Raw genomic sequence first — 20,957 nt, forward strand, 5'->3', positions numbered from 1 at the left:
CCCCACCTGAAGAAGCTGCAACATTTCTATACCCCAAGCAGAAACATCCACCTGCATCCATCTTACTGCTCAGCCACACAGTGGCCCTTTGTGTTTGGTTGATCCCTCAGCACTGCACCTCTTTCTCCTGCATCCCACACTCTCTGGCCAGCCTCCCCTTCCCTGCTCTACAGCTGTTTCCCTTCCACAGCTGCAGCCTCATTCCTGTGGCTAGCTTGGCACCAGATGCTGCGTGGTAGCATCCACCACAACCAACTGGTTGCAAGATAAAGTGGATTTGGTTAGAAGCTGTGCACTCGCAGGAATGTGCTGCAACTATCTGCTTGTATCCAGTCCTGATGCCCATTGCTGGGAACCAGCAGATGAAGGCCAAGAGCCTGCTGCAGCTGTCTTGTGAGGGCTGCAGGGGGAGTGCTGCATGCTGGCTGTGGTAGCTGTGTTTAAAACGAGGCTCCTGTTCTGGTAAGAAAAGGGTGGGGTGGCAGGCAGGGCACAATCCCCAGGAGCACTAAGCAGATGGTACCACTGCCCCCTTATGCTGTTCAGGCAAGGCCCACTGCAGATCCCTGCTGCACCAAAGCCATTTTGCTGTTTCCCCCACTCACACCTGACCAGTATGTGTAAGAACTCACACGGGAGAGCATGGCTGCTGCACTGGGCTTTGCCCAGGCAATGTTCCCTTCCTTTGTGGGCACTTAGGCAGGATGAAGAGAAAAGCTCAGGAACAGTATGAGGCTCCTTTCTGTGAACCAAGGTAAGTGAGCGAAGGGAACCCACCTCAGCAGCCCTTTTGATCCTGTTTCTCTCTGGAAAGTTTCCACAGAAATGTCTTTCATGCAGGAGGTTCCTGTTTCCCCAGCTGCTCTGAAACATGGAGAGGAGGAGTACTCAGCTCATCCTGGCAGAAAACTGAAGGGAGCCTCCTGTTTTCTGTGGGGCAGATGTATTGTCTCAAAAGAGAGAAAAAATACACTACTAGAGACCAGACTTTATCACTGACTTGTCTAAATGCTACAGGAGAGGCCCTCCAAACAAAAGGGACAGTGACAGAGCTTTGTTTCAGTAGATTATATAAAAATCCCTCTTTATTTAAGGGAGTCTCAGGGTCACAGTGGAGATGGATGAAACAAAGGTAAAAAGAGGAGACTGGAGTGATAAGGAGAAAAACAGATACTTTACTACTTGACTTGGCACCCACCTACAGCAATTCACCAAAACCAAACAAGAGGACAAATCTAGCAGACTCTTTTCTTTTTAGGACTTCACTTTATACAGTGCTTTACAGAATCAAAAACATCCAGGGTGGAAAAGGCCTCTGGGATCATCAAGTCCAACCATTAACCCTACTCTACAAAGTTCACCCCTAAGCCATACCCCCAGGCACCACATCTAAATGACTTTCAAACACCTCCAGGGCTGGTGACTCAACCACCTCCCTGGGCAGCACATTCCAGTGCCTGACCACTCCTGCTGTGAAAAAATCCTTCCCAATGTCCACTCTAAACCTACCCTGTTGCAGCTTGAGGCCATTGCCTCTCATTCTATTGCTGATCACCTGTGAGAAGAGACCAGCACCAACCTCTCCACCAAGTCCTTTCAGGTAGTTGTAGCAGTGAGGTCTCCCCTCAGTCTCCTCTTGTTCTAATTTAACAGCTCCAGGCTCTTCCCCAGCTCCGCTGCCCTCCTCTGCACCTGCTCCAGCACCTCCCTCTCTCTTGTGCCCAAACCTGGAAACAACACTCCAAGTGTGGCCTCACCAGAGCTGAGTGCAAGGGGACAATCACCTCCCTGTCCCTGCTGGCCACAATGTTTCTAATCCAAGCTGTTGGCTTTCTTGGCCACCTGGGCGCACTGCTGGCTCATATTAAGCCACCAGTAGATTAGAGCCCCCAGGCCCCTTTCTGCTACAATTAGTTTGTCTCTTAGGAGGTTGAAGCTGATGTGCTAAGACACTGGTGCCTCACCTGTAAGACACTCTTTTGCTGATGTGAAAAATGGCAGTAGCTGTATAAGCAGAGCACGTAACACAAACCAGTTGGTGCACAACTAGCTAGAGTGTTGGGGGGGTTAACAAGAAGCTTCATTAAATACAACAATTAAAACCCCCCCCAAACTATCTGTATCCCACAGTGAAATCAACCAGCAGCAAGAGCATTTTTCTCATATTTCTGCCCTTTGCCCCTGAAAGAGGGACTGGAGCCTACCTTGAGTATCATTTGAACTCTGTAGTGTAAGGGACATGGTTTAGCACTGGATTTGGTAGTCAGGTAATGGTTGGACTTGATGATGCTAAAGGTCTTTTCCATCAAAACTCTTCTATTCTGTGATTAAAGAACAAGCTTCAGAAGCACACATCAGAAATTCAAGGCTTCAGAGGCATCTCATTAATGCAATTAATAACACTATTATCTGATGTTCATTAAATTAACTAGTATCTTTTTTTCTCCTTTGAACTGATGCTCAAAATTAACCTTTGATGGGCACAGTACCCATCTGGTGTACAGGCACAAAAGAAACTAACACCTCAAATCCCTACCCAAGTCTGTTAAACACTGGTCTCACACACTGGCACTTGCAGCTACCTAACACCCACGTTACTTCACATGTATCCTGTCAGTCACTCTGACTGACACTCTCACCAGAACAAGGGGGGTTTTGGTTTGGTTTAGATTTCTTACAGGGCAGCTTTCATGTCAGCTGCATCTCTGTTGCTTGGCACAGGTGATGCTTTAGGTTTACTGAAGGGTGGTTTGAAGGCTGCTGTGAAGAAAACAGAAAGGGTGTATTTAAAAAAGTCAAAAGCAGAGCTGTACTGAAGATCATCCAAGACACAACTGTAGATTCAGCAACACACTTTGATTTGCTGTCAGTTCCAGGACTTAAGGCTGTTCCCACATGTCCTTAGCACACAAAACCCTTTAGAGCTTTGCCTGACCAAGGCATGCAGGTTGTGTCCCCCTGACTGGACCACCCCACCAATGAAACTTCAACTCCCCTTGTTCCAAAAACCCATCTCCAGGAAACAAGAAAACAAAACTAGGCCCAGTTTGCACCCAGCTTTTCTTCTTGTCCTCACTGCACAGGACATGCACAGCAACTGCTTTTGTACCACTCCGGCACCAGCCGCTTAAATACTGCGCCTGGGAGTGGTTTCCAGTACTCCAAACAGGCCCATGCAAAACACACCAGCTCCTTGTGGCACACTGCACAAAGCTGCTGGTGTTCTGCAGTTGCTTTCACTGCTCAGGGATGAGAACTGTGACCAGCTGCAAAACTGTTTGCACTATGCTGAAACACAAAGGAAACAAACTTGTGTTGCTGTCTACCTCTGGTCAGCTTGAGCGCCTTCAATCACAAATGGTTAATGATCGTCCTTCAACGCAACAAGCATCCCTAAGGTCCTGCTGCTGCAAAGATTATGCAAGCAACCAAACCCTCCTGGGCCCTTGCCCTGTGAAAAGCTCCACAAGGATTAAAGTTTGGTGTAAGTAAAGTGAAGACTCCAGCACACTCTGTATTTTCATACCACGTCAGGTGCTGGGTATGCAGGGTGTGAGGGAGTAGGATAGCAATGCCATTTGATTAGTGCCAAGCCTAAATGAAATGGGTGTTTACTGCCCTAAGCATCCCTGCTTTTCCAAAACAGTTGCTCCTGTGCAATCTGCAGCTGAGCTGAAGTGTTTTACTTGTCAGGGATAAGAGAAAAATGAAGCATTTCTTAATGCACTTTGCATCAGCCAGCTCTGCATCTTTGTCCTGTTCCACATCACAGGGTTTGGTTCTTTTCTTCCCTTATACACAAGGCCACCGAGTCATCTCTAGTCTTTAGAAGGAGAACCTCATGTCCTTGGCATAGCCCAGCTTGTCCAGGTTGGGAATGCAAGCATACTGGATCATTGGAGGAGGTCCACACATGAGGATCAGAACATCATCTTGAGGTGGGGGCAGGTGATCTCTTATCATCTCTTGGTTCACAAATCCTTGGCTGTAATCCCAATCTGTTAAAAAAAACAGTAGGGAAAGGGGAACAAAGGAAGGAGAAGGAAAAGACAGATGCAAGACACTTTAGTGTGGGGTCTGGGGGGTTTGCAGTAACGTTCTGGACTGTAGCATTAGTACACTCCACTCTTACTAGCAACCTCAAGGCAGTTAGGCTAGGTGAAAAACCAGCCAGCTCTGCTTTTCAGATGGACAACTGATGATGTACAGAGAAAACATGGGCTGATTCCTGATGAAACTTGTGACAAGCCCCAGGGAAAGTTCAAGCAGAGCTGTGAACACAGTGTGAATCTCCTCAGCTCCAGCTCTCTGAAATACCATCCAGTTTCCTTACAAGCTGACTGATGAAGCTGTTCCTGTCTGGAACACTCAACAATGCTGATCAGTCAATACTAGGATTTGGGTTTAGGCACTGCACTCCCAGCCCTGGATGCAAAAAAAGGCCAACCCAAGCCTCTGGGCGCAGTAGGACTGACACATTTGTCTCCCAGATTACCCAGAAATGTCCACTCTTGGTCTGTTTTCACATGAGGCAGTGGAGGTGTAGGTCACCAGGTAAGAGCAGAAGACATCTGGCCTTTCTTTTTCTGCTCCAAACTATTACTGCTCAGGAATGTGAATTGATCTTGACTCAAGTGGGCACGTTCAGGAATGGCATGGAAACCACTGAGCCTTCCCAAAAGGGCAGTAGCTATTTAGCCTTTATTGCCCTGACTGTGCACAGCTGAGGGAGGCACATTCAGCTGGCTCATCCTTTCACTTAAACTAGCCAACTGTCACATTCTCTTTAAAACTGGGCTGCATCAAGTTGGAACAGCATTATCCTTAAGAACCACTGTTAATACAAAGGCAATTCTACTGCCTAGGAAGAAGCTCAGCTGCCATGAACTGTCATAAAATGACAGCCAGATAGCAGTCTGCACTAGTCACAGCTCTGTCAGCTACAGTGCTTCTGACACTCCACTGCAGCTGCCTTAATGCATGCTCTAAACATGAATAGATAACATGTCCTATTTGTGGGGCAGGGGAAAGGAAGGTCACCTTCCAGAGTAGAGAATGCTACACATTCAGGTGTAGTCATGGGAAGAACACTGCATCACCATTCAGCTGAGGCAGCTCTGGAAATGCTGCCTGATCGCATCTAAGTGTTTCCATGTGTCACTGTGTGAAGGATGATGCCACTGGATGCAATCAGACAGGATTCATTAAGCCAGGGAAGAGCTCAGAGATGCAGATGGCATAGCACTGAGTTAAGGGTCAGTGGCAGCAGCGCGTCAGAGCTTACTTTCAGGCGCTCTGTCCAGCGTGTACCAGCACTTGAAGCGACCAGAATGCTGAACCTGGATCTCATCCAGCTCAGAACGAAGCAGGATATCCTTCTCAGTCTGCAGGACAAGAGACACAATGATTATGCTCTGCATTTGAATGCAGCCCTCAGATGACCACAGCAGTAGAACAGACCAGACCAGGTTGGAAGAGACCTTCAAGATCATCGTGTCCAACCCATCAACCAATCCAACACCACCTAAACAACTAACCCATGGCACCAAGCACCCCATCAAGTCTCCTCCTGAACACCTCCAGTGATGGTGACTCCACCACCTCCCCAGGCAGCCCATTCCAATGTGCAATCACTCTCTCTGTATAGAACTTCTTCCTAACCTCCAGCCTAAACCTCCCCTGGTGCAGCCTGAGACTGTGTCCTCTTGTTCTGGTGCTGGTTGCCTGGGAGAAGAGACCAACCTCTGCCTGTCTACAACCTCCCTTCAGGCAGTTGTAGAGAGCAACTCTACAGAGCTACTCTACAGGCCCATGAGATGGAGCAGAGTATTTCATTCCCATTTTACAGGAGGAGGAGAGAAAATACAAGTTCCTGCCATAACTATCCTGTGTCCAGGGTTTGTCTGGGAGGGAACCCCAGCCAGGACAGGCGCTGCAGCAGCTGATGGGTATTTGACAGCACACTGATGGCATGCCTGAGTATAGGGGAAGGGCTGGCTGGGGTTTGGAGTTCAGTGTATGTGTGTTTCCTTAGTGTGTTCCCCATGTTGATGCATGTGCTTTCCTGGTCATGCTGTATGAATCCTGATGTACCCTACGTGCTCCCTGTGGTGATTTTCATCACCACAGTGAAACAGATCACAACTACTGTGTGGCTGTACTGGCAACTGTCTGCTTATGATGTGAGTGTTCCATTGGTCCCTCAGTTAAGCTGGATTTGTATGCAGTCTCACCATTTATTAGGACCCTCACCCAACTGATGGGCAGGAGAGAAAAACACTTCTTCACCTTTTGGGAATTCTGAATATCCTTGGGACACACAGGCCAGCTTGCTGTTTTTTGAGGTGCTTTGCCTCCTACATGCATCCCAGGGCTTGTCCAGAGTAATGCCAATCTTTCCCAAGAATACCATGGAATAGAATCATAGAATAGAATCAACAAGGTAGGAAAAGACCTCAAAGATCATTGAGTCCAACCTGTCACCACAGACCTCATGCCTAGACCATGGCACCAAGTGCCACATCCAATCCCCTCTTGAACACCTCCAGGGATGGTGACTCCACCACCTCCCTGGGGAGCCTGTTCCAACAGCTAATAACTCTGTGAAGAACTTTCTCCTCACCTCCAGCCTAAACTTCCCCTGGTGCAGCCTGAGACTGTGTCCTCTTGTTCTGGTGCTAGTTGCCTGGGAGAAGAGACCAACCCCCACCTGGCCACAACCACCTTTCAGGTAGTTGTAGAGGGCAATGAGGTCTCCCCTGAGCCTCCTCTTCTCCAGGCTAAACAACCCCAGCTCCCTCAGCCTCTCCTCACAGGGCTGTGCTCAAGGCCTCTCCCCAGCCTTGTTGCCCTTCTCTGGACACCTTCAAGTGTCTCAATGTCCTTCCTAAACTGAGGGGCCCAGAACTGGACACAGGACTCAAGGTGTGGCCTAACCAGTGCAGAGTCCATGGCACAATGACCTCCCTGCTCCTGCTGGCCACACTATTCCTGATGCAGGCCAGGATGCCATTGGCCTTCTTGGCCACCTGGGCACACTGCTGGCTTGTGTTCAGCCTACTATCAACCACTACCCCCAGGTCCCTTTCTGCCTGGCTGCTCTCCAGCCACTCTGACCCCAGCCTGTAGCTCTGTATGGGGTTGCTGTGGCCAAAGTGCAGCCCCTGGCACTTGGACTTGTTGAATGCCATCCTGTTGGCCTCTGCCCATCTGTCCAGTCAGTCGAGGTCCCTCTGCAGAGCCTTTCTGCCCTCTAACTGACCAACATCTGCTCCCAACTTGGTGTCATCTGCAAGCTTGCTGATGACTGACTCAATCCCCTCATCCAGATCATCAATGAAGATGTTAAAAAGGCTGGGGCCCAGCACTGATCCTTGGGGCACACCACTGGTGCCTGGCTGCCAGCTGGATGTGGCACCATTCACCACCACTCTCTGGGCTCAGCCTCCAGCCAGTTCCTAACCCAGCACAGAGTGCTGCTGTCCAAGCCACAAGCTGACAGCTTGGCCAGCAGTTTGCTGTAGGGGACGGTGTCAAAGGCCTTGCTGCAGTCCAGGCCAGGTCAGGGTTAGTCCTGTTTCAGGCCAAGGCAAGCCTAGCCACGGATGGCTTTCGCCCACACAAAGGGGGTGCCCGGTGGCTAATGCAGGAGGATGAAGTCTGTTATGTACGGCAGGGTGATCTCATCTTGGGCAAGAGCAGCTAAGAGCTCACAGTGTGTGCTGTAGGAGGTATGCTGCAGGATGTTAATTGCTGCTGGGCAAGACCTGGGTGATACAGCATAAGGGATGGAGAATGTCACAGATTTGGCTGGGAGGACACACGGTCAAGAGAGCCAGCTGGAACAGCTGATGGGAATTCCATACCATGCTGGCATCAGGCCTGCAAGGCTGGCTGGGGCAGAGGAGGAGGGACTTGGAGCTGGGACAGTGACCTGTAATGCCTCCTTCCTCATACACTTTAGATATGCCAACCAGCAATGGGGCACTGCTAGACTTGCAAGAAAACACTCTGTAATATCTTGGTTGGTGACAGGTTTGGCTGCATAACATTATGGAGCCTGGGATACAAATGAGCACACTGAAGACTTCAGAAGAGCAAACTTCAGCTTGCTCAGGGCTCAGTATGAAGGGATCCCAAGGGAAGCTTCCATGGAGAATAAAGGAGGCAGTGAGTGCTGGGAATTCTTCAAGAACACTCTTCACACACAAAGCCTGTTAATCCCCTCCTAAAGCACGGGAAGCAGCTGGAGGAGGAAACCCCCTTGGCTTAACTGTGAGATTCCAGGTCTGCTCAGAACCAAAAAGGCAATGCAGCAAAGATGGCAAAGTGCATCATTGCCTGTGGAAAATTACAGGGGCATTGCCAGGGTGTGCAGGGATGCAGTTAGGAAAGAAAAGCTCAGTTTGAATTCAAATTGGCCAGGGATGCCCAGAACTTCAAGAAAGGCTTCTTCAGTTATGTTAAAACCAAGCAGAAACAGGAGGAGAACACTGGCCACTACTGAACAGGAGAGGTGAATCACCAACAACACTGAAAAGGGAAAGGTCCTCAACACCTTCACCTCCATCTTGAGCAGCACTGCTGGGCTCCAGGTCACAGGAACAACACTACAAACTGATACAGACACAGAGCTGCTGTCAGTGAAGGCAGAGTTGGTGTGCCAGCTCTCACAAGAGCTTGACCTGTACACATCCATGGGCCCAGACACCATCCACCCCAGGGTGTTACAGGAGCTGGCTGATGTCACTGCCAGGCTGCTCTCTATATTATAGAAGTTGTGGAGGTCAGGACCTGTGCCTGAGAGAAGGCTGATGTCACCCCATCTACTGAACAGGTTCTCATTGTCTGTCTGGATCTCTCCAAGGCTTTCCACAGTCTCCTCCTTGAGGAGCTGACATGCAGTGACCTGGACAAGTGGTCTGTGGGGTGGGTGTGCAACTGGCTGACAGGCCCTCCCCAGGGGGTGCTAATAAAGAGCTCTTTCTCAGAGTGGCAACCTGTCACTAGTGGGGTCCCCAAGGCATCACCACTGGGCCCAGTGCTGGCTCTGTCTTCATTAATGATTTGGATATTGGAATTAAGAGCACCCTGATGAAGTTTGCTGACAACACAACAACAAGTGGGGAAGTTGACACCCCAGCAGGGAGAACCACCCTCTGGGAAGACCTTGACAGGCTGTAGAGTGGGCAAGAAGGAAGTGTATGAAGTTTAACAAAGCCAGGTGCAGGGTCTTGCACCTGGGAACCCAGAACCCAGGAATACAGCTGAGACTGGGAGCCACCCAGCTTGAGAGCAGCACTGGGGAGAGGGACCTGGTAGACAAAAGGCTCAATATGAGTGAACAGAGTGCTGCAGTGGCATAGAGAGCCAACAGGATGCTGAGCTGCATTAATCAGGGTATCACAAGCAGGGATAAAGATGTCATTCTCCCACTCTACTCAGTGCTGGTCAGGCTGCACCTTGAGCATGGTGTGTGGTTTTGGTCCCTGCTGTACAAGAAGGATGTGGACAGGTTGGAAAGGGTCTAGAGAAGGGCCACAAGAATGGTCAGAGGACTGGAAGCCCTGGCATGGGAAAGAAGGAACTGGGTTTGTTTAGCCTTGAGAAGGTTTAGGGGGAGACCACATAACCATGAAGGGCTACTATCATGAGGAGGGAGACTCCCTTTCTAGAGAGTCCCATGGTAAAGACAAGGTGTGATGGGCACAAGCTGCTGCTGGGGAGGAAAAAAGGATTAGAAAATATCACCAAACTATGAGACACTGGAATAAACTCCCAAGGGAGGTGATGGATTCCACTACAGCAGACAGTTTCAAAGTCCAGCTTGACATGGTACTGTGCCCTCTCACTTAAACTGTATTGTTACCCTGACAAGTTGGGACTAGGTGATCCCTGGGGTCCCTTCCAACCTGGTATTCTATGTCAAAAACACCCCAACAAACAACAACTCACAGCTCCATAGCTGAAAGAGTTGCTGGAGACCACAGCTAATTTTAGTCTTGCCTCAGGTGTTCTCAAACAGAAGGATTCCACATACAAACCCTGCTGGGAGGCTGGGTAGTTGCACTTGCCAAAAGTGGCAGATGTCCCTCTCTTTCATGTTTCCACTAAGAAAGCTTTGAAAGTCTGCCCAAAACACTGAAGAATTCAGAGTTTTAAAACATTCTTAAACTGGATTAAAAACAGAGCAATGAGACATGGGAAAGCAGAAGGACTAGCTGGGGGGGAAGCACCCTTTCTGTAGCAACACTGAAAACTCAACTCATCACAGTCCCTTTATGCAGGAAGCTTTCAACATTTCAGCTCACTTCCCTCAGGATTGATGCCTCTGTACCAGGCTTTCTCACCAAGAGTTCTGCTAGTCAAATCAAACTTCATGGAAACAGAAAAAGTACCTGGTTAGCAAAGAGAAGCTGGCAAACGGTAGGATCGTTTTTGTCCTTCATGATGGCTCGGATGATCTGCAGCATAGGTGTTATCCCTGCAAGAGGAAGAGGCAGGTCCAAGAACACAAAGGAGCTAAATAAAGTCCAGTGAGCGTGTGGGTGGAAATACAAACAGGTGCAAGCTGCCAGAAACCAAGGACAAATCTTTATGGATACCTACCAGTCCCACCTGCAATCATCCCCACGTATTTGGCTTTCTTAATAACCGGCTCCGCTTTCTTGTCCGCACGGATAGCAAACTTGCCTGGAGAGAGAGAGGGAAAACACTCAAGGAAGTGAGCAGGGCAAACACCATGATCCCTTCCCAGCACACTCAGCCAACTGACTTGGTTTCATCCCTGACACCCTTCCCCCTCCCCAGAGCACAGACAGAAGTCACCATTGAAATCCTGAACAACAATTAGAGAGACATGCAGATAGTACCAGACACTGACAGGAGCGGATAGACCAGACCAGACCAGACCAGGTTGGAAGAGACCTTCAAGATCATCGTGTCCAACCCATCAACCAATCCAACACCACCCAAACAACTAACCCATGGCACCAAGCACCCCATCAAGTCTCCTCCTGAACACCTCCAGTGATGGTGACTCCACCACCTCCCCAGGCAGCCCATTCCAATGGGCAATCACTCTCTCTGTGGAGAACTTCTTCCTAACCTCCAGCCTAAACCTCCCCTGGCACAGCCTGAGACTGTGTCCTCTTGTTCTGGTGCTGGCTGCCTGGGAGAAGAGACCAACCTCTGCCTGTCTACAACCTCCCTTCAGGTAGTTGTAGAGAGCAATAAGGTCACCCCTGAGCCTCCTCTTCTCCAGGCTAAGCAACCCCAGCTCCCTCAGCCTCTCCTCACAGGGCTGTGTTCCAAACCCCTCACCAACTTTGTTGCCCTTCTCTGGACTCGTTCCAGCAAGTCAACCTCCTTCCTAAACTGAGGGGCCCAGAACTGGACACAGGACTCGAGGTGTGGCCTAACCAGTGCAGTGTACAGGGGCAGAATGACCTCCCTGCTCCTGCTGGCCACACTGTTCCTGATGCAGCCCAGGATGCCATTGGCCCTCCTGGCTCCCTGGGCACACTGCAGGCTCATGTTCAGCCTACCATCAACCAGCACCCCCAGGTCCCTCTCTGCCTGGCTGCTCTCCAGCCACTCTGACCCCATCCTGTAGCTCTGCCTGGGGTTGCTGTGACCAATGTGCAGAACCCGGCACTTGGATGTGTTCAATCTCCTGCCCTTGGACTCTGCCCATCTGCCCAGCCTGTCCAGGTCCCTCTGCAGAGCCTCTCTACCCTCCAGCAGATCAACTCCTGCCCCCAGCTTGGTGTCATCTGCAAATTTACTGCTGATGGACTCAATGCCCTCATCCAGATCATCAATGAAGATGTTAGAGCATGGGGCCCAGCACTCCTGACTATAGCACCAAGCCATCACCATCTGTATTTCTGTGTGCTCACATCCCACACCTCCAGTGATGCTCAGAAGCCCAGATTCTGGAAACAGTTCTACACAAAGGAATTAATCTCCTGAGGTTTTCCACCCCATGCAGACTGTTTTAAGAAATAACACCAAAAAAAAAATCACCCTGCAGTTTTTCATCTCCTCTTACTGAGATGTTGTGCCAGTTGCAGCCAAATCTGAGAGCTCTGAAATTGCCCAAAACATTGTGTTTGTTACATTCACACCTCTCTTCATCCAGGGTAACTTGAACACAACTGGAAAACCACCTATCTGAGCTCTGCTGCTCACAAAACTGCCAGAAGGTTTTTGTGATACATTTGTGGCTTCACTGGGCCCATGTGGCACACTTTTTTATTGGCATAAAAATACTTCCTAGCCATAAAGTTCATTCTCACTTGGGAGATTAGTACTGGACAGCATAAATACTGAGTGTATTTATCAGTGTATAAACTATGTCCATAAAAGCAAGGAGGGAATTCCCTTCTTTGGGAACAGTGTAAGTAAGAAGCATTTCTGCAGTCATGTGCAGATGCCCCTCAAGGTGGCTGTTCACTTAATTAAGACACCAGCAATTTCTTTTGTGCAGAGATCCTAGCAAGGATCTAGGGTCTAGAGGGAAAGGGCAAGTATTGAGAGCACCAGCCCAAATCAGAAACAGACATGATAGCTAAGGCTCAGGTCATGCAGTGTATGTCATCAAAACACAGCCACAGAGATTCTGCCCCTCTGCTCTACTCTGGGGAGAGGCCACCTGCATCAAGTTCTGGAGTCCTCAGCACAGGAAGGCAGGAAGGACATGATCTTTCTTGCTGAAGCAGGTCCAGAAGAGGGCCACAAAAATTATAAGGGAGGTGGAACACCTCTCCTATGAGGAAAGGCTGAGAGTTGGGGCTGGTAAGCCTGGAGAAGAGAATGCTCCAAGAAGACTTTATTGTAGCCTTCCAGCACTTGAAAGGGTCACGTAAGAAAGATGAGGACAGACTTTTCAGGAGGGTCTGCTGTGACAGGACAAGGCACAATGGTTGTAAACTAAAAGAGGGTAGACTCAAACTAGATAGAAGAAAGAATTTTTTTACAGGGGTGGTAAAACACTGGGACAGTTGCACATAAGAGATGGTAGATTCCTGGAAGCACTCAAGGTTTGGCTGGCTGGGGCTCAGAGCAACTCGTTGAAGGTGCCTCTGCTAACCTCAGGGGGTGTTGTCTAGATGACCATTAAAGGTCCCTTCCAACCCAAACTATTCCCTGATTAGACAGAGACTTGGAATAACTGTGACCAGCATTAGTACTACTTTGTGGTATGTTTGTCTGGATAAATGCTACCCTCTGAGTCAGCCTTGCCTTTTCCATTGTAGACAAGTAGGCCGCTTGGTCCTCTGAAGTCAATGGTATCCCCTATTTTCAGGCTGTCTAAGTACTGAGACATCTTCCCTCCATCAGGAAACTTTGGATGGACACCTCTAAAATAGATCTGTTAAAAACAACAATGAAGCAATTAATCTTACAACTCAGAGGTGAGTGTTTGCCCTTCAAACATTCAGGTACCCATCCTCCTTACGCAGAGAGCACAATTAACACATAAAGAAATGCTATCAATGTAGATTTCACCAACAAGAGAAGAGAAGCACTGAGTTGTCTAAAAAAAACAAACAAACCAAAACAAAAGAGAGATTAAAATGCCACTCTTGCCCCAGTTTTGATCAGACTGGACACGGACTGGCAATTTTGATGTTGTATTTCTGTAACACAGAAGTATCTCTAAATAACCAACATCACTTACAGACAAGTTCAAAAGCAGCAGGGGAAAAAAAGCCACCATGATTTCAAATAGAACACAAAAGAACACAAATCCAGGCTGGGCAGTGAGTGGCTGGAAAGCAGCCCTGAGGAGAGAGACTTGGGGGTGCTGGGGGAGGGGAAGCTCAACAGGAGCTCTCAGTGTGCACTTGCAGCCCAGAAAGCCAACCAGATCCTGGGCTGCAGCAAGAGAAGTGTGGCCAGCAGGGCAAGGGAGGTGATTCTCCCCCTCTGCTCAGCTCTGGTGAGACCCCACCTGGAGTACTGCCTCCAGGTCTGGAACCCCTATTACAAGAGGGATCTGGAGGTGTCCAGAGAAGGGCCAGGAGGATGAGCAGAGGGCTGGAGCACCTCTCCTGTGAGGACAGACTGAAGGAGTTGGGGCTGTTCAGTCTGGAGAAGGCTCCGAGGTGACCTCATTGTGGCCTTCCAGTATCTGAAGGGGGCCTACAAGAAGGCTGGGGAGGGACTGCTCAGGATCTCAGGTAGTGATAGGACTGGGGGGAATGGAATGAAGCTGGAGGTGGGGAGATTCAGGCTGGAGGTGAGGAGGAAGTTCTTCCCCATGAGAGTGGTGAAGCCCTGGAATGGGTTGTTCAGGGAGGTGGTTGGGGCCCTGTCCCTGGAGGTGTTTAAGCCCAGGCTGGATGAGGCTCTGGCCAGCCTGATCTAGTGTGGGGTGTCCCTGCCCATGGCAGGGGGGTTGGAACTAGATGATCCTTGTGGTCCCTTCCAACCCTGACTGATACTATGGTAACTTCTGAGAAAGATCCACAACATCTCAGTTGGCAAAGGGAAAGTCCCAAACCTTCTTGGGATGCCAACTGTGGTAACTAACAAAGTTGGCTGTATAAACTCTTCTGCTCTCTTTCTCAGTCTCTTCACTCCAGCTGATACTAGCTAGTTGCTTCTGCTGGCTTGCTGACCCTGGCTGCATTCCTCTGTTGTGGCTAAGCACTAACAAGATACTCTCTACTTTTCTCCTCTTTCTCTTTTCCCTGGCTGGGGGCAGGGAGAGGGGGAAGCTATTGGCAGCCCCTGGTTTTGTCCATGGGGGTTCTTGTGCTGTTTATGGTGGTGGAGTCACCATCATTGGAGGTGTTCAGGAGGAGACTTGATGGGGTGCTTGGTGCCATGGGTTAGTTGATTAGGTGGTGTTGGATGATAGGTTGGACACGATGATCTTGAAGGTCTCTTCCAACCTGGTTTATTCTATTCTAAATGCTGTATATTTTGTACATATACATTGAGTCTCATATTTCTAGATTGTAGTTTTGCTTGTAAATATAGCTTCATTTGCTTCCATCCCACTGAGTCTAGTCTGGCAATTTTATTCTGGGGGGTAATTATCTCAAATGAGTTGGGGGGAAGGGGGGGGGTGTGTTAATTTCAGCCCACCACAATTTGTTACAGTAGTGGAAGTCCAGAGTGGCACAGAACAGAAAGCAGCACATCAGACTTCACACAGCATTGCAAGCACAAAGGTAGGCTGAGAAGCTGCCTAACCTGGTAAAAGAATGTGAGGTTCTCACCTTGACAACGAGATCCACAAAGCCCTTGTCGCTGTCACTGGAAACTGGAGTGTAGGGTCTAATAACCAGGTTCCCATTGATCCGTGCAGACAGGTAGATATGCTGTCCTGTATGCAGGGAGGGGGAAAAAGCAACTTGATGTCAAAAGACTTTTTCCTTCCAGTGGATGTACTGAGTTGGCATGGACTGCAAATGCAGCCTCCAAGGCTCGAACCAGCTAGTTTTGCAGCAGTGGGGGAACAGAGACGTGCCACCCGGTGAACTGGGAAATGAGCAACCATAACTCACTTGAAGGTGTGTGTGAACACTACTGTGTCCAGCTCCAGAGGCCTCAACACAGGAAGGACATGGACCAGAGGACAGCCAGAAAGATGATCAGAGGGCTGGAGCACCCCTCCTATAAAGACAGGCTGGGAGAGTTAGGGTTGCTCAGCCTGGAGAAGCTCCAGGGAGACCTTATAGTAGCATTTTAGGTATCTGAAGGGGACCTACAGGAAGGCTGGGGATGGACTGTTTAGAAGGGCTTGTAGCAATAGGATGAGGGAGAATGCTTTGAAAATGGAGCAGGGTAGATTTAGGTTAGATATTAGGAGAAAATTCTTCATGAGGGTAGTGGAATAGTGGAGTGGGTTGCCCAGAGATGTGGATGTGAGCAACCTGATCTAGTCAAAGATGTCCTTGCTCACTGCAGGTGGGTTGGACAAGATGACCTTCAAGGGTCCCTTCCAATCTGATGCATTCTGTGATTCTATGATGATTCAAATAACCCTCTCAGCAAAGCCTGCACACATCTGGCAGCAAATGTTTCCTGATAGGGAAGACCTGAAAAGAAAGCAGCAGGGAGGTTCCTCCTCCAGGTAAGAGGTGACCTCACCACCCACTCCTCCAAGAACAGACCTACAGTGCCCACTGCAGACTATGACTCTGGACAGACAGGATGGCTGCTGGGCCTCACAAGAGTTGGTACAAATCCAAAAAAGGAGCTCCACCCAAAGGGAAAACACTCCTTTTGCTCCTCCTTGTTAGAGCTTTATCCCAGCCCAACAGGACAGCAGCTGGCAGCCTCTGCATGGGGCCATACACAATCCCACTTTCCCTCCCAGCTCATCTGGAGTTTTCTATCTGGCAGTAAAATCAAACTGCCTACACTGGACTAAATATGCAGAGTGCACAGCAGTATCTGTCCTAAGGCTTCCAGCTCTGCTGCTCCCAGCTGCTATCACCCTCAGCAGCTTTCAGCTCTCTTCTTCCTTAGTCTTGCCCAGTAAACTACTCCCTCAGTCACCCCACAGATTAGCCCATGGACAGCACCTTCAGGAGTATGATTATGCTGTTCCCAGGGTGTTGCAGAACACACTTTTCTCAGGCTATGCTGAAACAACTGCATGATTTGCCCAGACCTTACTAGAACACTGGGAAGCCACGACCAAATTCAACCCAGACTGCTTCCTTCTGTTAGAGTGTAGGACAAGAGCAATTAGAGATGAGATGGTTCATTCTTAAGAGGATCAAGAGAATAAGCTATCCCAAACAAGAGGGAATCTAAACACAATGGACTGCAATGATGGAAAGGTGCTGCGGACTACTGCCAAGCACCTAATCCACAGATCACTGCAAGAGGTTGTTAAAGCAGAAGAGACAATTACCACTCCCTACATAAGCAAGAGGAAACCAGCTGCACAAAGTTAGTGTGGAAGGCAGCATGCCACATGGTGAGACCTGTGGGAAGAGGTTATGTTCAGATAGCTTTGGAAGACTGTAAAGGCCTTTGCTTGAATTAGAGAAAGCTGTTTTGTCTTTGACTCTGAGGGGAACGTAAACACCTTGTAACTGAAGGAGAGAAACTGGGCAGAATTTGGTTGGGTGTGTTAAAATACTGTTTTGTTATTTTAACCTATTGTATGCCATAATTACAGGCATGCCAGTAGAAAATGACCAGTTGAGATGTGACACCTGTGCCTGCTGACAGGCTATAGAACTTTGCTGTGTAATGTAAGAAACGTCTTTCCCTGCTTACATCTCGTCCTGAAAGCACTGGTCGAGGGAATTAAAACATCTGTACTACAACAGAGCCCCAAGGGAACATCTCCCTCATGGTGATTAAGTTCCATGAGTCTGGCTACAAATTCAGAAGTGAGCAGATCATCTGGTAAACTGCATGTGTTAGGAGTAGAAGTAGCAGAGAGTACTCCCTCAGGGGATGGAAAAGCATCACAAAGATCAAGCACCCTGGGAATAACATGTGCTGGAAAAGTTGAGGCTGGAAAAATACAAATGTAGCTCAGTCTTTGTTTCTGCTGTCTTCACAGGAACAAGACAGTTACACAAGATTGCTGCCCCGGCAGATGACTCACAGCATGAGTATCTCACAAAGCTTTAAATATCAACACAAGCCATGTAGAAAGTATTCAAAATTCCACAGCTGAAAATGCAGGGGGAAAAAAAAATCCCCTCAAAATCTGTTAGACTGTACTCAACAATAGCTTCATTCTCAGCAGGAAGACAGAACATACCTACAGGGAGACCCAGAATGTGCTCTGTGGAAGGGAGAGCAAAGCGGAACTTCCTCGTGTCATGACTAACCTCCTGGAAGAGAGAATGAAAAGAATCATCATCAGCTGTGTTGCTGGGATTCAACAGCTCTGATTTCACCTCTAAAACCAACAGGCTAAACTGGCTTCCTGCAGGATTAAACATTTAGGAGAGAGAAGCATGCTACCTGAACTTTTTGCATGATGAACTCCCCTGGCATGGCAATCCTGACACTTTTCATTCCAACTCCCCCAAAACTTGACTTCATCATAGAATAGAAAAGGAACAGACTAGAAAAGGAACAGACTAGGTTGGAAGAGACCTTCAAGATCATCGTGTCCAACCTATCATCCAATATCACCTAATCAACTAAACCATGCAACCAAGCACCCCATCAAGTCTCCTCCTGAACCTGGGATTTAGAAGGCATACAGAACTAAAACCAGCAACAAACCAGACAAATCTGAATACTGTTCTGGTGTGCATTTAAATGCAAACAGCAAAATCTAATCAAATGCTCATATGCAGATTAAGAGTAAACATTAACTTTAGATCAAGACTGAACATTAACTTTCTAAACAGTGTGAGCATTTACATTGCCTTCTACATAACTGTGCAACTTCCCTTCCTGGTTGAGCTTCTTTTGCTCCTTTGCTTACAGGTTAAGCTTCATGCTCCGGCACTTGGGCCAGAGTCCAGGAAGAAAGTCTTTACTACAAGGGTGGCAAGACTCTGGAATGCACTGCCCAGAGAGGCTGTGGATGCCCACTCCCTGGAGATGTTCAAAGCCCGGTTGGATGGGGCCTTGAGTAACCTGGTCCGGTTGAGACATGTCCCTCCCATGGCAGGGAGGTTTGATTAGATGATATCTAAGGTCTCTTCCAGCCTAAGTCGTTCTATGATTCTGTGAATACTTCCTGCAAGGCCATACCCTCAACTACATCATCAAAATGCTCTGGTGAGACATCACCTGGAGTACTGTGGCCAGCTCTGGAGCCCTCAATACAGGGAAGACATGGACCTGATGGAGTGGGTGCAGAGGAAGGCCACGGAAATGATCAGAGGGTTGGAGCACCTCCGCCACAAAGACGGGCTGAGGGAGCTGTAGTTGTTCGGCCCGAAAAAGAGAAGGGTCCAGGGAGACCTAATAGCAGCCTACAAAAACAGGGCCTACAAAAATGACAGAGCTGCACCATTACCCAAGATGTAAGAAGCTATAAAGCATTTCACAGCACCCATGGAGAGGTAAAGCTCACCACTGTACATACCTCCTTATCAATCAGCCTCAGCGCATACTTGACTTCAGGATCCTTCAGAGTAATTGCAGGATGTGACCTCCACCAGTACCTCGCAATGGTGGTGTAGAACAGCCAGACTGGGTATGTCACAACACGACCCAACTGCAGCCAGACAGAAAATGTTAGACACATGTATGACAAGAGAAAGCCATTTTGGTGGGAAGAAAGATGATGATAGCATGACATAACAATCTAACCACACACACAAAGTTTCTTTGTACTGATAGGAGCAGGAAGGGGAAGGATTAAAAAACCACCACCCAGTATGACTCACAAATTTGTGAGCACTTGCTGCTACCCCTACAGCAAGGCACACAGCAGGGCTGCCAAACTTGGCAGCTCAACAGAAGCAAGGCTGTCACAGCTCTATGTCCCCAGGTCCAGCCATTAGTGAGGTTGAGTACAGATGTCCAGGAGGCAAGCACAGGGACACACCTGCACAACACATGCACGGCTGGCCACACTGATCGAAACAACATGTTGATGGCCTCATTCTGTTCCCCTGCCCAACCAGCCAGGATGAAGGTCCATTAGTGGAAAATACATATACATGCCTATGTACAAGGTGGATCCACCAGTAACTGGCTTAATCTTTGCAGCACCTGTCCCCAGGGTCCCCAGCCACAGGCATGTGGACTCACAAGCCAGCTGCTGTTGCACAGATCCCTTCACACACCATCAAATGTGCTGTGGGCCCTCAGTAACTGGAGGTCTCACACTTAACCACACATCTGACTCAGCCTCTCCAGCACCTCAGGGATGCAAACAAACCTGCCTCACAGGCCACCTCACCTATTTGCTGGCTACTCCACCTTTGCTATCTGTCACATGTTCATGCTAGGCGCTGGCACCACAGACACACAGCGCCCCCCAGCCCACAGTCTGGTTCTAGGTGCTGGCACTTAGACCTCCAGACAGTATCACCAAGGTTGGAAGAGACCTCAAAGATCATCAAGTCCAACCTGTCACCACAGACCTCATGACTAGACCATGGCACCAAGTGCCACATCCAATCCCCTCTTGAACCCCTCCAGGGATGGGGACTCCACCACCTCCCTGGGCAGCACATTCCAATGACGAACGACTCGCTCAGTGAAGAACTTTCTCCTCACCTCCAGCCTAAACTTCCCCTGGCACAGCTTGAGGCTGTGTCCTCCTGTTCTGGTACTGGTTGCCTGAGAGAAGAGACCAACTCCCTCCTGGCTACAATCCCCCATCAGGTAGTTCTAGACAGCAATGAGGTCTCCCCTGAGCCTCCTCTTCTCCAGGCTAAACAACCCCAGCTCCCTCAGCCTCTCCTCACAGGGCTGTGCTCAAGGCCTCTCCCCAGCCTTGCTGCCCTTCTCTGGACACGTTCAAGTGTCTCAGTGTCCTTCTGTGCACACAGAACAGCATCCCCTTCCTGGGAGAGCAGCTGTGCAGTTTAACAAGGACAGGGGACAAACTGGGCTGACTGGTTGCAGGGCAGTCACACATGGGTGGTGAGCAGGCCTGTGTACACAGGGTCAGCCCTTTTTATCTCTATGACTTTATGCTCTCCACATTTGTTCCTCCATCCCTGCCTTTGGTTCCTCCCCTAAACAGCCCAGAATCCCCCAATGCTCAGCCCCTGCATCCAACACCTCCCCAGTCCTGCACAGGAAGCCAGCCTCCCGCTGATGAGCCCAGACAGTTATTGTCCCTGGTCCACAGGGCAATGGCTGCCCTGGACAGAGCCAGGCCTCACTTCTCCAAGTGGGTTATTTGGGCTCCCCCACCTGACAGAGTCTCTATGCTCCTCTGCATGCACACTGTGTGCAGACAAGCCTTCACAAGTTGGCTGCTCTCCTGTGATGGGCCTGGGAGTAGGCTGATCTGGGTGTCCCCCAGGTTCCCTACCCACCGTTGTGCCTCT

The 20,957-nt window shown here is 49.2% G+C and overlaps 1 protein-coding gene across 1 annotated transcript; it reads right to left on the reverse strand.

The window, feature by feature from the left end:
• Positions 1-3,607: 3,607 nt before the first annotated feature.
• Positions 3,608-19,292, reverse strand: LOC104296332 (NADH-cytochrome b5 reductase 3). Its single transcript, XM_054173951.1, has 8 exons — positions 19,034-19,292; positions 17,747-17,819; positions 15,234-15,340; positions 13,246-13,375; positions 10,609-10,692; positions 10,398-10,483; positions 5,285-5,384; positions 3,608-3,998 (listed from the first exon to the last, which is right to left on the reverse strand). Exons 1-8 carry the CDS (start codon positions 19,247-19,249, stop codon positions 3,826-3,828), a joined length of 969 nt encoding a protein of 322 aa, XP_054029926.1. The 5' UTR covers positions 19,250-19,292; the 3' UTR covers positions 3,608-3,825.
• Positions 19,293-20,957: the final 1,665 nt, after the last annotated feature.

Source organism: Dryobates pubescens, chromosome 27 (genome assembly GCF_014839835.1).
Source record: "Dryobates pubescens isolate bDryPub1 chromosome 27, bDryPub1.pri, whole genome shotgun sequence".
In the NCBI taxonomy this organism is placed as follows: domain Eukaryota; kingdom Metazoa; phylum Chordata; class Aves; order Piciformes; family Picidae; genus Dryobates; species Dryobates pubescens.